This window comes from Gallinula chloropus (assembly GCF_964237585.1).
Source record: "Gallinula chloropus genome assembly, chromosome: 2".
NCBI lineage: Eukaryota > Metazoa > Chordata > Aves > Gruiformes > Rallidae > Gallinula > Gallinula chloropus.
The window spans coordinates 157,712,214-157,727,332 of record NC_140086.1 but is presented as its reverse complement, the minus strand read 5'-3'; the positions used below and the strand labels follow the sequence as shown (position 1 = coordinate 157,727,332).

At 37.4% G+C, this 15,119-nt stretch overlaps 1 protein-coding gene across 1 annotated transcript in view; it reads left to right on the top strand.

The window, feature by feature from the left end:
* Positions 1 to 11,236, top strand: part of LOC311189119 (sodium channel protein type 5 subunit alpha-like) — a gene marked incomplete at both ends in the record, with an annotated part of 31,375 nt that extends 20,139 nt beyond the window's left edge. The window contains 11 exons of the mRNA XM_084260699.1: positions 71 to 217; positions 1,033 to 1,153; positions 1,860 to 2,014; positions 2,512 to 2,700; positions 2,929 to 3,036; positions 4,352 to 4,630; positions 5,242 to 5,295; positions 7,066 to 7,207; positions 7,904 to 8,004; positions 8,407 to 8,677; positions 10,038 to 11,236. Of these exons, the coding sequence (XP_084116825.1) occupies positions 71 to 217; positions 1,033 to 1,153; positions 1,860 to 2,014; positions 2,512 to 2,700; positions 2,929 to 3,036; positions 4,352 to 4,630; positions 5,242 to 5,295; positions 7,066 to 7,207; positions 7,904 to 8,004; positions 8,407 to 8,677; positions 10,038 to 11,236 (2,766 nt within the window). The remainder of the gene's footprint in view (positions 1 to 70; positions 218 to 1,032; positions 1,154 to 1,859; positions 2,015 to 2,511; positions 2,701 to 2,928; positions 3,037 to 4,351; positions 4,631 to 5,241; positions 5,296 to 7,065; positions 7,208 to 7,903; positions 8,005 to 8,406; positions 8,678 to 10,037) is intronic.
* Positions 11,237 to 15,119: the final 3,883 nt, after the last annotated feature.

The following is a 15,119-nucleotide window of genomic DNA, read 5'->3' as shown; positions in this document are numbered from 1 at the left end:
CCACTTATCCACTTGTCTACACCCCAAAAATGGGAAAAGAAACCCTCTCTAATGTACAGATTGTTTTCAGGATGAAAATCACCTGAGGCAAAGGGGAGAAAGAGGGAAAAATTCAGGAAGCTGGAGTAAAGGATCGGGATTTTCCTCTGAAGAATTTAGTGGGATTTACCTAGGAAAAGACAGGAAGGTTGAACCATCATCACCAGAGGAGAAAGAGGTAACAAAAAGACTTCAAAAAGAGATATGATTCCAAGTAAAAGTAAGAAATTCCAGCAAGTCTGCCTGTGTCCTAGGTATCTCAGTTTCAAGAAATATAAATATACTTCAGATGAGTTTATTACTATGGCATTAAAGATACTAGTTATTAACAAACAAATATTTTTAGAATAATTGTGAATAATACATTTTAAAAGTAGCACAGCACTATGTAAACATAAAAGAACAAAACATAGATTAAGTAATTTACAATGTATGATGAGTCAGCAGTTTATTACATGTAGTGTGATGGGATGGAGAAAAGCTTAGTAACTGAAGAATATATGATATATATTATATCATATATTATATATGAAGAATATAAGATTCCAATTTAGACTTAGTTAATACTGTAATGGATGTTTCAGTGCCTGATACAATACCAGATATATTTATCTAGTTCTACTCTTTGAATTAAATTTTCTGTGATTTCTTGGTTTTAACCCAAGCAATTTATCCCACTTTGAAGACTACATAAATTGATAAGCAAGTTAAAAGCTCTCCAGTTTACCAGAATATGGGGCAGTGAAATCTGGTTTATGTAGATAGCTATTGTAATTAAGTAGATATGACCCCTATTTGAAGGTACCTGTTAGTACTTCTAAGCTCACATACTTTAAAAAGAATATTTTTAGGGTTTTCTCCATTATCATCACTACTTGAAATATTAGTACATAGCCATGTTTCAACTTTGAATGTTATTTGTTGATGGATAAACTTATTCATCTGAAGCTGTATGTTGAAAGAATCAATGCCTAATCTTATTTTGCTTGGTAGTTTGACAGTGCCAGCTCTTCTGAAGGCAGCACAGTGGATCTAACAAACCCTCAAGATGTTTTGAGGCAGATTCCAGAGTTTGCTGAAGACTTCAAGACTCCTGAAAAATGTTTTCCAGAAGGTAAGGCTGTCGTGGTTTCACTACTGGGAAGTGAGAAGAGTCAAAACCAGTCTTGTCAAAAACACTTAGCTTTAGTTATCTGAAAGTCAGGTAAATGCTACAAATCATTGTCCCTCTCTAGTCACCAGAGAGTTCGTGGTACCTGGAAAAAAAAAAACCCAACCCTTTCCTAAAGGAAACTGACTGACATTTTTTGCCATAATGAAAACATGAATTAGCCTAGAGCCCACAGCAAGGGAAATGTTAGCCAAAGTGAGTTAATTCTTGGCAAAATTAATAAGTAATCCAACACAGGATTTTGTAATGGGATGACCAGGGAATCTTCGTTGGCTTTGGCATCATTGCCTGTTTTAAGCGGTAATCTTTGTAATATCAAGACTTTTCCCATGTCCCTGTGGGTTTGTGTGCCCAAGCAGCAGGTCAGTGAGAGCACATCCAGTGCCTCAGAAATATCTTAAATCAATGGACAGTTGTCCATAGGGACTCCACCTGCTTTATATGCTTATAAATACAAGTTACAAGAAAAACAAATTAGATGTTCATTTTTCTTTCCCTTATGGCAAAACACACACACAACCCCCCCCAAACAAATAATAATGCATTTAGTATAACTATGGACTCTCCCCCACTTCAAGAAGTTTCTTGAGCAACCCTTCACATGCACATATGTTCATTCCATACATTCATTGCTGTCTCTCACTTTCAGGTTGTGTTCGATACCTTCGTTGTAATGTGGGTAGTACAATGAAGTTTGGAGGAGAAACATGGTGGAATCTTAGAAAAACCTGTTACCAGATTGTTGAACACTCCTGGTTTGAATCCTTTATCATATTCATGATCCTTCTGAGCAGCGGAGCCCTGGTTAGTGTAGCACAACTTCACATATTTATTTAGAAGCCTTTTTAACATATTACTACAAATCATGAGAGAGATTAAACTATACTAAAAATATATAATTCTTAGAAGCTGTTTGTACTCTGGATGTATACAGTATTTTTCTAGCTTTCTCTGGAAGTTATTTCACAGCTGTAAAATATTTTTTTAAATATTATTAAGAGAAAAAAATTACCCTTACTACTTGAAGAAATTAGCGCTTGGTGCTCTTGCAAGTATGTTTTCAGAAATTAATTTCAAGAAGCTTATACTTTCCTCTTAGGTTCCCGGTGTGCACAATGTGTGTGTCTAGAGAAGGAACAGGGAGAATTACAAGTTTATCAGGAATGGATTTGAATAAAAGATGGGGTTTAGACCTGTGTAAAATCCATACCAAATAATGAAGGAATAGTAATGATGCTAAACTTTCACTTTATAAAGCTTTTCTCTGACCTTTGCCATTTATTGATATATTATGATTTCAGGCATTTGAAGACATCCATATAAATAAGAGAGAAAGGATCAAAATTATATTGGCGTTTCTTGACAAAATGTTCACTTTCATCTTTGTTCTGGAGATGCTCCTGAAGTGGGTGGCTTATGGCTTCAAAAAGTATTTCACCAATGCCTGGTGCTGGCTGGACTTCTTTATTGTAGATGTAAGCAAACATCTGGTATTTCTACGTGAGTCCTGATGCAAGATGTAGTAGCAGAATCACTAATTATTTTCTGGATGCAAGGTTAAGATAACACTCATCTCTTTAAAATGTGTTTTCAGGATATTATGCTCTGGGACCTGAAAATAGGGGGGAGGGTATTTATTTATTTATTTTAAAAATAGGAATTAAAGAAACAGATGTGAGAACGTTGTTAGTATTTTTTTTTTTTGTCTTCCCATTCAGGTCTCTTTAATAAATCTTTTGGGCAGTTCATCTGGCCCCATGAAATCTCTTAGGACTCTCCGAGCTCTGAGACCCTTAAGAGCATTGTCACGATTTGAGGGGATGAGGGTAAGACTGAATACAAAGTAAAGCCTATCAGTACTAATAAGCATGTACCAGGTTCATAACTCCTGACTGTGCCTTTATGAAGTTCATGTGTCTACACACCTAGTTCAGTTTAAGACCTGTAAAATTAATTTGTCTGTAGAACATCTGCTGCCTTTTTCTATCAGAGGAGTACCTTGAACAATATGAAACTGTTGGAGGTGACTAATTACAGCTCTACCAGTGTGCAAATTCAGGGAAACAGTCCCTCAGTTATATGCAAAACACATCTGTACACTGCAGTATGAAACAGTATGGTAACTACAGCAGAATATACAGAGAACATACTCTGGCATGTGAAAATGCATGGTAGAAATACATGTGGCATCACTGTCACACATGCACTTATGTACACATACATATCTCAGTACTGAGCAGCTGAGTTATAGATGTCTTTGGATATCTTCTGGAAGTGAGAATGAGAGCTGTCTGACCACAGCCTTTTCACTGTGAAGTGGGGGAGGAATTGACACATTCTTTTAATTCATTCAATGCAAAATTTCTGTGTCTAGAGCCAATTTTGAAACAGGTACCATCATGCTTTCCATCTTGCTACGCAGAATGTGTGATGTGGTCTATATGTCACATTGTCTCAACTTTCACAAAGCTTTTTCTTTTTACTTCTAATCCATCAAGTTCTTTACTACCTGTCTGCTGAGTTCACTGACTTCACTGCGAAATGAGGCAGCATGAGGAAACAATTAGAATGTATCTGAGCTTCACAAAGCAATCTGTTCTGCCTTGTCACATGCTTAAATCCTGCACAGATATTTTCTGTGACTGTACAGAAACATTACCTAGATGATGGTTATGAGCCCCAAGCACAATCATAACCCACTAAAAATAATGAATTAATGGAGAGTTATCACTAGTCTGTTTAAAAACTACTTTCTACTGTCTTAGTACTAGAGTCCTCTGCACTAGTGCTTATGGACAAATACTTCAGAAATTGTGTTATAAAAGTTTAAAGCAGAAAACCAAAATGTCCCACACTCCAAAACAAAGGGAAAGTGATCAAAAGAGGGTGGACTCATATTGTAGCATACTTATGTCATAGTAGCTTACAGGAGACCAAAAAATATCAACTATTCCTTTGAAAGCCTAAGAGATACCATGGACCTCTAAGTCTTTGTTCAAGGTACCCATGCCAGCTGTGACTAGTATTTACACAAACAACATTAAGTTTCTGTTTGCTGAGGTGACTAACAGCTTATGGCAGTGAGCAGATGCTTGAGGACATCTTTGTTAAGTGTATCTTTCCTTTCTCATTTCACCCAAGGTGGTGGTCAATGCCCTCGTGGGAGCCATCCCTTCCATCATGAACGTTTTGCTCGTCTGTCTCATCTTCTGGCTCATCTTTAGCATCATGGGGGTGAACCTCTTTGCTGGGAAGTTTGGAAAATGTGTCAATCTGACAGAAGAAGATTCAGAAATAAGTAGTACAATCAATAACAAATCAGACTGTATCATGTATAATAACACAGGAAAAATATACTGGGTCAATGTTAAGGTCAACTTTGATAATGTTGGTTCTGGCTACCTGGCTCTTCTTCAGGTGGTAAGTGCTGCTTGCCTTCATGAGACAACACCACATCAGGTGTACTTGATGTCCCATCAACACTGAACTCATTTCTGGGGGTGATGGAAAAAAGTGATATCAAACTGCCTGCCCTGATTGAACGGCTGGCTGTTCAAACACCAGTGCTGTTCATTCACAAAAGAGAAAACAGAGGGACAAATCAGATCCCACTGTGTTTTTCCAGATGATAAAGTAAGAATCTGGTGGACAAGTTTCAACCTCCAACAGGTTCATGGGACTGAGAGGTGAAATCAGTCTCAAGGAAATCTGGGCAAATACTGAAAAAATCTTCTGTAAAACATTTTTTTTTTTTTTTCCAGCCATGAGGATTGTAAGGTCTTTAGGAGACCGTGCTGGTGAAGGTTTACCCTTTCAGCACCCTAGAACATCATTTTAGTTCAAACTTAGCAAGCTTTCGCATCCTGGCAAGGCTGAGAATGCCACACCTATAGCAGGGGCAAGTTTCCCTAAAGTCAGAACTTGTTGATATGTGTGTGACCTACTCCAGTCAGTGTCATTTGGGTATTGCAGATGATGTGAAGATGCTCACCTTGAAAGGTCAACATGTTTTCCATAATCTCTCATTCTAGGCAACATTTAAAGGTTGGATGGACATCATGTATGCAGCAGTAGATTCACGAGAGGTCAGTCACTATATTCAAATGGTATTTTTTGTTAATCCTTTCTACAAAAGTGTTACAATTTTTGCAATTTTATAACTGCTGTTTGTGCTGAATTTTTCCAGTAGTTATTCTTATCAACTGATGCAAACGTTCCCTCATTGAATGACTTTTAATATCCTAATTTGTTGTAATGGGGAGTGGGATTCAACTTCAGATCCACTCACCTAAGTTCAGTTACCTACACTGTGAAGTCTCCACATGAGCTTACCTCCAAGTACCCTGTATGGATAATGGAGATTTAATCAATGTGCTTAGAGGGATCTAGGGACCATTTCAGCTCACTGTGGATATATATTATAATTCAGCTGAGCACCTTATATTACATTGACTCTACTAATAACTGAATGTCCATCAGCTGTCAGGGGCATTCAGAGTTCCCTCTCACATGGAGGAACCTACCTTCACACATCTTTTATGAAACTCAAACTTTAGGTAAATGTGCATATTTTACAGTGACATAGTTTGAAGACCACTCAAAACATAAAAACAGAATTACTAAGAATCAAGCTGTTTAAAATATAATTTAAGACATCATTTAAAATACGTTGTCAGCTATCACTAGTACTGTTTTACCTTCAGTTTATATTCATAGTAGTGTTTGATGTCTTATCAGAAGTATCATCCAATGTTTTACAGAACCAAGGTGTGTCTTTGGAGGCAAAGAATTTCAAATGAAGAAGCTATCTTAATTTGATCAGGACTTCAAAGTAATCAAATAATTTTAAAAGTAACCATATATAAATATGGTGGTTTATTGTGTTTCAATTTGCAAAACTCTTTTTGTCTTTTTCGTCTTATTTTTATTCATAGTAGCCATAAAAGAAGTTTCTTGCTAAGAGGAAAAAAACCCTATCTTGGCCATGATATTTAATGAGGGCTTGGAATTAGACTTCTAAATAGTCTGCTTGATTTCTCAAGTACAGAGCAATTTACAGTTCTTACACTTAACTGGAAGAAAACAAAATGATGTTTCTCAAGTGCTTGTGAAAATTATGCCAAGAATGTCCAATTCAGTAACTGTTTCTGTTGACTTTGGTAGGATCTCAACCAATTGAAAATAGTAGCATTTTAAGTAAAATTTTAAAAGAAAAAACCCCAACAAAATCCCACAACAATCAGCTTTTATACAAAAAAGAAATTGAAAATAGTCCTCATTCACCATTAGTCAATGACTGAGTTTTGCTCTACAAGTTTTTCTACGCAGATATATTCTGTATCAGTGTGAATGAAATTATCCTGTTTGCAGTGGTCCAGTCAGAAACTAAATAAACACTGTAAGAGAAATAATATTAACCAGTTGTCATAGTATAAGCACTTTGTAGTAGCATTATTTTGAGCTGTGTTTTCTGGTTAGTTATCTCCCAGGTGGTGTGCCTGGTTTATGCTCATGTTTAATTTCAGAAGGGATAGTAGTCAGCTTCTGAGCAATCTACAAGATCTTAGGATTTTGATGCATCTAGTAGTCACCATATGAATATTACTTTCTTCCATCATTTCACACCCCTTTTGTGTTACACACTATTTGTAGTGTTCAGCTATACCAGTTTTGTCAGAATTAGTGATAGGGCTGTAAATCCTAGGTCCTCCTGGAATCAACTTGTGAGAGGATCTACAATGTGAAGACTATTCTGAATTAGGCCATGTTGTTACCAGTTGGGGTTTTTTTTGTTGTTACCAGTCTTTTTTCATGCTTTTATCAGTCATTTTTCACATTGCTTCTCATTCCTGCAGAAAAACGAGCAGCCGCGAATGGAACACAGTTTATTTATGTATCTCTATTTTGTGAATTTCATCATCTTTGGATCTTTTTTTACCCTGAATCTCTTTGTTGGTGTTATTATTGACAACTTCAACCAACAAAAGAAAAAGATAAGTATATTGGTTGTGCTCCCAGGCACCAACTATGTCTTGAGCAGTGCTATCTATAGAGAACATATAATGGGTAATAGTTAAGGTCTCCTACTGCCCCACTGAGTAGGGGAATCATCCCTTAACAAACAGTCAATAATCCAGATGGTGTTTGCTCACATAGAATCTAAAAAACCCTTTGGCATTTTAAAGAGCATTAGTAATTAATTTAGCAGAAGTGACACTCATGGTGAGGTTCTTCCTGCTTTCTTTTCCCCTCTAACCTGAACACTCAGCTTAATCCCAATATTTCAAAACCAGTGTCATCTCTGCAGCCCCTTAATTTTACTCCTTTTCTCTTTGGCTCTACACTGAGCACAGTAGGAGACTTGATACTTAGAAAAAGGTCGGGGACAGTTGTTCTGATGAGCATTTTGGATATTCAACAAGAACAGGATGAGGAAAGCCAGGGAAACAGTTGTTCCTATCCAAGTTTCGAGTAAGTCTTTTGTTTTTATGGTTTCTGAGATAACAGGGTTTCACCTGTGAATGGATGGTTTATGCCACTGTAGTTTTTTGGACACAGTTACAAATTAGGAAAAGGGCTAGTACCAGCAATATGTGAAAAGGAAGGAATGTTAGTTTCCAGCATTTTCAATGTTGTAACTACAATTGTGTTGATTTCTCACCAAATAACAGTGACATTTCTTTGTATACTTAGGTGGGGAAGATATCTTTATGACAGAAGAACAGAAAAAATATTACAATGCAATGAAAAAGTTGGGATCCAAGAAACCTCAAAAACCCATTCCAAGACCACTGGTAAGACTCCCTGAATTCTTCAAAGAGTAATTTGCATTGCAGGAGCACAATTTAACTGAAAAAATGTATATGCTTACATATTAAATATAAATTATTTAGCCTGTCTTTACACTGAGACTTAGAGAGTGCTCTAAAGTTAGTTCAGTACCAAACAGTTGCACAGAAAGATATTGCAGGTTAAATATTTTTTCTCTGCATAAATAATACTGGGTTTTACATTCACCTTAGAACTGATTAAGCTTCAGGATGGAAAGGATTTTGTATTCTGCCTTTCACAATTTTCTCTGACTTTAACATAGTTGAGTGACTTTGCAACATAACAATTGGACCTGTTGCAAATATGTGCGGATGACTACTCCCTGCTTTTATAACTGATGCCAGATGCATATTTTTTTCCTCCAGAACAGATACCAAGGGTTCCTTTTTGACATTGTAACACGCCAAGCCTTTGATGTTGTCATCATGATTGCCATCTGCCTTAACATGGTCACCATGATGGTGGAAACACATGATCAAAGTGCAGCGAAGATTAACATCCTTAACAAATTCAATATACTCTTTGTTGCCATCTTTACTGCAGAATGTGTACTGAAATTGGTGGCTCTGAGACAGTACTATTTCTCAAATGCCTGGAACATATTTGATTTAGTTGTTGTGATTATGTCACTCATGGGTAAGTAGAATTGGTTGGGCAGACTCTTTACTGAATCGACTATTATTCTTTTCAGAAAAAAATAGTTAAAATGTATTAACTGCAAATGGATATAGAAATTGAAATTATAATACCATAAGTCTTGAGGAAAAATAATGAAAAATCCCACCAGATTAAAATAATATTAAATGTGTCTTTATTTTTTTTAAGTCCCTGCTATTTTCTTTCTTATTAAAAGTATTTTTTAAAAAGCATTAAAAAAAAAAACCCAAAGCAACTGTGTTACATAATATCTTTCATAATGGTTCTTTGGGTTGTTTTTTTGTAGTCTGGAAGACAATGAATAACCCATCCTATCAGTACCACATTATGTGGTAATTTCCATTGTTAAAGATTTAGTGCTGCTAAGAAATCTTCAATCAGATAAAAAATACTGGGTTTTAAAAGATATGAAAACTGGAATTAGATTACAGAAGATAGAATTTAATTACTGGAAACTTGGGCATAGCTGGTTGAAAATAAGTATTCACACTGTGTAACAGGATAGAAAAGAAAACACAAAGTTATTAGCTTTTATTTGAATGAATTGCAATGGAAGAAAGGGATAAAGAGCTAGTCCAACAGTATAACTATTCCTAGGGCCAGTACTGACAAAATAGCAGAAGGCGTTTAAGGGAAAAAAATATTTAATTTGTTTAGATTGCCTTATGTTTTGGGTAAGTATGATTCCCGTAAGAATATGGTTCTTCCTTGAGAAATTAATTTCCTGCCCCAGAAGTACAGAAAAATTCATCCAAAACATCTAAACATAGAAAAGCCAGACCTTTTCTACTGATACTAGATCTGTCAATTTTGTCATGCAAGCTAGAGGTAAAATAACACCCATGTCCATGAATAACTAAAAGCTACTGTAGAGTGGGCTTGGTTATATGTAATTTGACTATATTATCTAAGTGACAACCATCACATTCTTGTTATGTCTTGTTTCCTCAGTTTATCTTTTTAGTGTCAGTATTTCAAGTCCAATTTAGAAGGTAAATACATAAGCTGCACCTGCTGAAGTATTGATGCCACCAGTGTCAAAGAAAACCATAGGTCAACAAGTGTTGACTGGTAAGAATACTTGAAGCTGTACACAGAAAGGTGTTTGCCGTCCTTAGTGCAAGGGGTACTATCTTCTGGTGGCTGAAGAACGTGGTCTATAATTGCCAATATTTACAGATATCTTTTTGAACTCTTATCTTCTAATGAAGGTCATTCTGATGGGGTCTTAGTACACGTGTCTGGTATTTTTCAGCTGTAGAGATGTTATCATTTCATTGTACTTACTAGGTAAGTAGAAATGTGATACTCTAACCACTTCTTATCCTTTCTATTTTAGCCTTACTGCTTTCTGGCATCGGTAAAGCATTTGAAAATTTCTTGCCACCTACTCTCTTCAGGGTCATTCGCTTGGCTCGAATTGGACGAATACTGAGACTAATCCGGGCTGCTAAAGGAATTAGAACTTTACTTTTTGCCTTAATGATGTCCCTACCTGCTCTGTTCAACATCGGCCTCCTGCTTTTTCTGGTCATGTTCATTTATGCCATTTTTGGCATGGCTAACTTTGCCTATGTGAAGATGGAAGATGGCATTGATGACATGTTCAACTTCCAAACCTTTGCTAACAGCATGCTCTGTCTCTTCCAAATCACAACATCAGCTGGCTGGGATGGTCTTCTCAGTCCTATTTTAAACACTGGACCGCCATACTGTGATCCAAACATAAATGGTACTATAAGCGACTGCGGTAAACCTGCCATAGGTATTATTTATTTTGTAAGTTACATCATTATATCATTTCTCATTGTTGTAAACATGTATATAGCTGTTATTCTGGAGAACTTCAATGCTGCTACTGAGGAAAGTACAGAGCCTTTAGGGGAAGATGACTTTGACATCTTTTATGAAATCTGGGAGAAGTTTGATCCTGAGGCAACTCAGTTTATAACTTTCTCTTCACTTTCAGACTTTGCAGATGCTCTGGCTGAACCTTTACGTGTACCAAAACCAAACAAAGTTGAACTCACAGCAATGGACCTGCCTGTGGTTAGTGGAGATAGGATCCACTGCTTGGATATCTTGTTTGCTTTTACCAAACGAGTGTTAGGAGATTCTGGGGAGATGGATACTCTAAAAGTACAAATGGAGGAGAAGTTCATGGCTGCCAATCCATCAAAAAAATCCTATGAGCCGATCTCTACTACGCTCAGACACAGACAAGAGGAAGCTTCTGCCACTGTCATCCAGCGCGCCTACAGGAGTCATTTACTCATGCGCTCTGTAAAGCAGGCTTCTTACATATACCATCACAGAACTTCCACTACTGACTCTCTTGGAGATGCTGCTCCAGAGAAAGAAGGACTTATTGCAGCTATGATGGGTGAAAACTATGGTAGGAGTCCTGACAAGTCTGAAACTCTGTCCTCAGCATCATTTCCTCCGTCGTATGATAGTGTCACAAGAGCCAGTAGTGGCAATCTCATGGTTGAGAATGGAGAAATCACAAGTAATCAACAATCTCCAGACATTAAATAGTTCTTCAGTGACAATATTGTTAAGAATATTTTAAAATGTTCACAGAAGTCGGTATTGTAAATACACGTCAGCTGAGGCAACCCCCCTGTTAAACAAAGTTTGTTGATTATGTTAGGTTAACCACAGTTAGGCATGGCCACTTAACTGTTGGTAGCTGCTAAATCATAGCCTTTGGCTCTGTTTTTAGTTCTGTTTAATATTTACATGTGCAGAGACAAAAGCTGTGAAAGTTTTTGGATCTGTTTGATCAAGGGCAACCCTATGCAAAGTAGGTCCCTCAGTACCTGAGGGCATATTCACAGCAGTGATAGATGCAGGGTATGTTATCTCTGGTGCAAGAAACGAAATAAAACTCAAGCTCCAATGGATCTGCTGGAGAACAGAAGAAGAATGTCAGTGTGATGATAAACTGACAAAGGGAAAGGAGGTAAAATTTACCCTTACTCCACTCTTAAATGATGCTCTCATTGTTAAACAAATGGCTGGTGATTTTTTATGTTTATTTATATTTAATGTTTGGAGAGTGATATACCACAAACATAGGCACTGCATGATCCACAGATATGCCACGGTGTAGTGGACATCTTCCAATATGCTCAATTCACAGAGTAAGTCATGGCATGTATGCTATTGTAGTTGTGTTACTGTAGCTTAATGAAATAATAAATACAACTCTTAGTATTATGGACGTTGTACTGAGCTTAGTAAAGCCTTGCTTTATATTTTGCCTGTGAGGATTGTTATCTTTCTTTTAACCCAGTTTCTTCTGGCAGCAAGGCAAAGACATACAGCATGGCTTCCTACCAGTCACTGCATAACAAATTAGGGTTATTACATACTTTCCTCAAGCTTCACAAAATGTTAAAATTTCATGGTCAAGCTAATTTCTGCCACTGTGGTAGAGACACAAATAAGCATTTCAACTGGGGACAAACTGGCAGCATCACTTCAACCACTCCCTTAGACATCAGAAATGCAGGCTGGGGAGGACCATGTGGCCCCCACCTGAGCTGCCTGTGATCATGAGCAGCATCCATAGGCATGAAATGAGGCCTTAACATGAGGTAGATGGCGTGATAGGAACCTTTCTTCCTTCTACCTATGCTTCTCTGATAGGAGAACCCGTTTTCTCTCTCCTGAATAGATTGGAAAAAAACAAACTATGAATAATGTGAACAATTAAGAAATGTGGGTTGAAGCACTTGGGTCAGAGGATAACATAAGACTAAAGATGTAATCACAAACTCTACTTCTCATGAAAGTACACGTGCACATGGTCTCTCATGGTCCTCATCATATTTACCTTACTGAGGTCTTTTTGTTTCTTCATGTCCTTACTGTCTTTGTCTTCTTCTCAGAAAACCACATGCCCAAACAATGCTCAGTCTTTTGTCCATGTACTTCAGAGTTACTTTCAGCTGATGCACGTTGCTGTCTAATGACTGTTGTGTTATCCTTTGTCATGCACTAGACATATTCATAAACCATCCCTGACATTTCAATTTATTATTTAAACTTCAAGCATGTTACGTGCAAGATGCTTTTCATTTTTCTTAGTCACAAGGTTGTAGCTGTTTGGTCACAGTGGGGGTCAGCAGGTTCTGTCAAGGCTCGGGTGAGCTTTCCCCTCTGCACTGATTTCAGTTAGGAAGGAAACCAGGACTTGCGACTGAGTAGTGCTCCACCTGCAACCTGCAGCAAGTTGCCTGCTCTCTTCAACACCCCTTCTCTACGGTGGCAGTTAAGTCCTGTCTTTTTCACCTCTTCAGATTGTGAGCTCTTTGGACAGAAATTCTTTTATTATAAATAGCAAATTACACCTTAATAATGACGCTGTCTTTGGTTAATACTGTCTGAATACTGATTGCAAATAAATAATATTTATAATACCTTTTGATTTTAATTTTGTCTGTGGCATTGCTTTAGCTCCTCCTAGCTGTCATAGCATCTTTAATTAGATTTGACTAATACTCCCTCAGATTTTAAGACAGGTGCACAGTCAATCTGCTTTATGCCAGAGAAGTCAACAGCTCTGTGTCCATGGAACCCAGATGAATCTCTTCCTTCATACTAAAAATAACCTTAAAACTACAAAAGAATTAACATTAATAAAATATATTTACTTGGCTAAAAGTTAAGTTGCCCAGTTTGTGATCCACCACAATTTAGGAGTTGGTTACATCTGCCTAGTGAGATGGTTTTTCCCAGCTCCAGTGTGCAAAGTCCATTGAAAAGCAGTAATGAGCCACATACACCATTCTTCTTGTTTTGGGTGTGCACTGAACAGTCATACACTCATTTACGTTTGAAAGGACCTTTAAGATCATTGAGTCCCACCATAAAGCCAGCACTGCCAGGCACACCAATAAGCCATGTCCCTAAGCACCACATCTGCACATCTTTTAAATACCTCCAGGGATGGCGACTTAACCACTCCCCTGGGCAGCCTCTTCCAGTGACAATCCTTTCAATCTAAACCTTCTGTGGCACAAGTCGAGTCCCTACAGCACCCTCTTGGAAGATTATCTATTAGAGCACATCCTTACCCAAAGGTAGGACAATTCATCTTTGCCAGTTTGTTTGCCAGGAAAGAGTATTTTTCATCATATAGTTTATTTACAGTCACCTACATATAAGCTTTTCCCTTTGACAGCCCATGAGAAACACCAGCTCAATAACGTGATGTTTCTGTTAGTTCCTTTGATAGCGATATAGCACAATAAATATGCTAGTAAAGGACATCAGAATACCAGAACTACTGTACTAAATCTCTGTAGTGGGCTTGGTTTCACTACTTACCACACATTTTTCACAGCGAATCAAAAGTAAGGGAAAGACCTTGAATATTTGCATCCCAGCCAAAAGAGTTGAAACTAAAAAAAAGAAACCCACAACAAACTATGTGGTACTAACCAATAAAAAGCTTTTTTCTTTAGCAAAAGCATGAACAAGACTGACTTTACCATTGAGACAATCGTTAGTAACGGGACCATACTGATAACTTAGTTCAGTGTTGCTCAGCTCTTGGGCAAATCAATGGAGCTACACGGCATGAAAATGCTGCTGCACTTGAAAGAAAAGAGAAAGTGTTTTTCCTCTCATTTACCAGACACCTTTGCAATTCAACAGCTGTGAATTAAAACTGGCTCAAGTACAGATAAGCACTACTAGAATGAATAACAATCCATTTTATGAAAAGAGATTCAAGTTTAGTTTGTTCAGCCTGGATATAACAGCAGAGAGGATGCATCATTGTTCTCAGTAAATAAAGCAGGTGGGGAAAAAATGTTTAAAAGACAAATTAGAACAGTCAGAAAAAATACTCTGCAGGTGGGGAAAAAAAAATTTAAAAGACAGATTAGAACAGTCAGAAAAAAATACTCTGGAAATTAGAAGTAGCTTCTGTTCTTCAGAGCCTTCTGGCAGCAGGAGCAGAGGAGTTGATCTGACTGAAGGGTGAAGAGCTTTATATTTCTTCAAGGGAGCATGTGCCACAGCTCTTTCAAGGGGATGTGTGATCCACCAGATCCCTTGGTTCCTGCTTGAAGCTCTCTGAATTTCATGAAATTAAAACCGGGATGTGCAACAGGACAGTGAAACTTGTTGAATGCTTCCTCCTAGTGGCTTTAGATCAGAATGACATTGGGTATGTGCAAAAAAAAATGGAGCCTCTATCTTAACTACAGAGATTGAAACCTAAACGGACACACAACTGCCTTTAAAAATGGGTGTTAGCAGCAAGGAGAGAGGTGAGAGTCAGTGGGAGAAAGGGTTGTGCTAAAATAATGCTACAGTTTCAGTGTCAGAAAATGAAATGAGTATTTCCAGAGTAAAAGAGAATGAAACCATGAATAGGAATCTGAAACACCGACAACTCATTGGC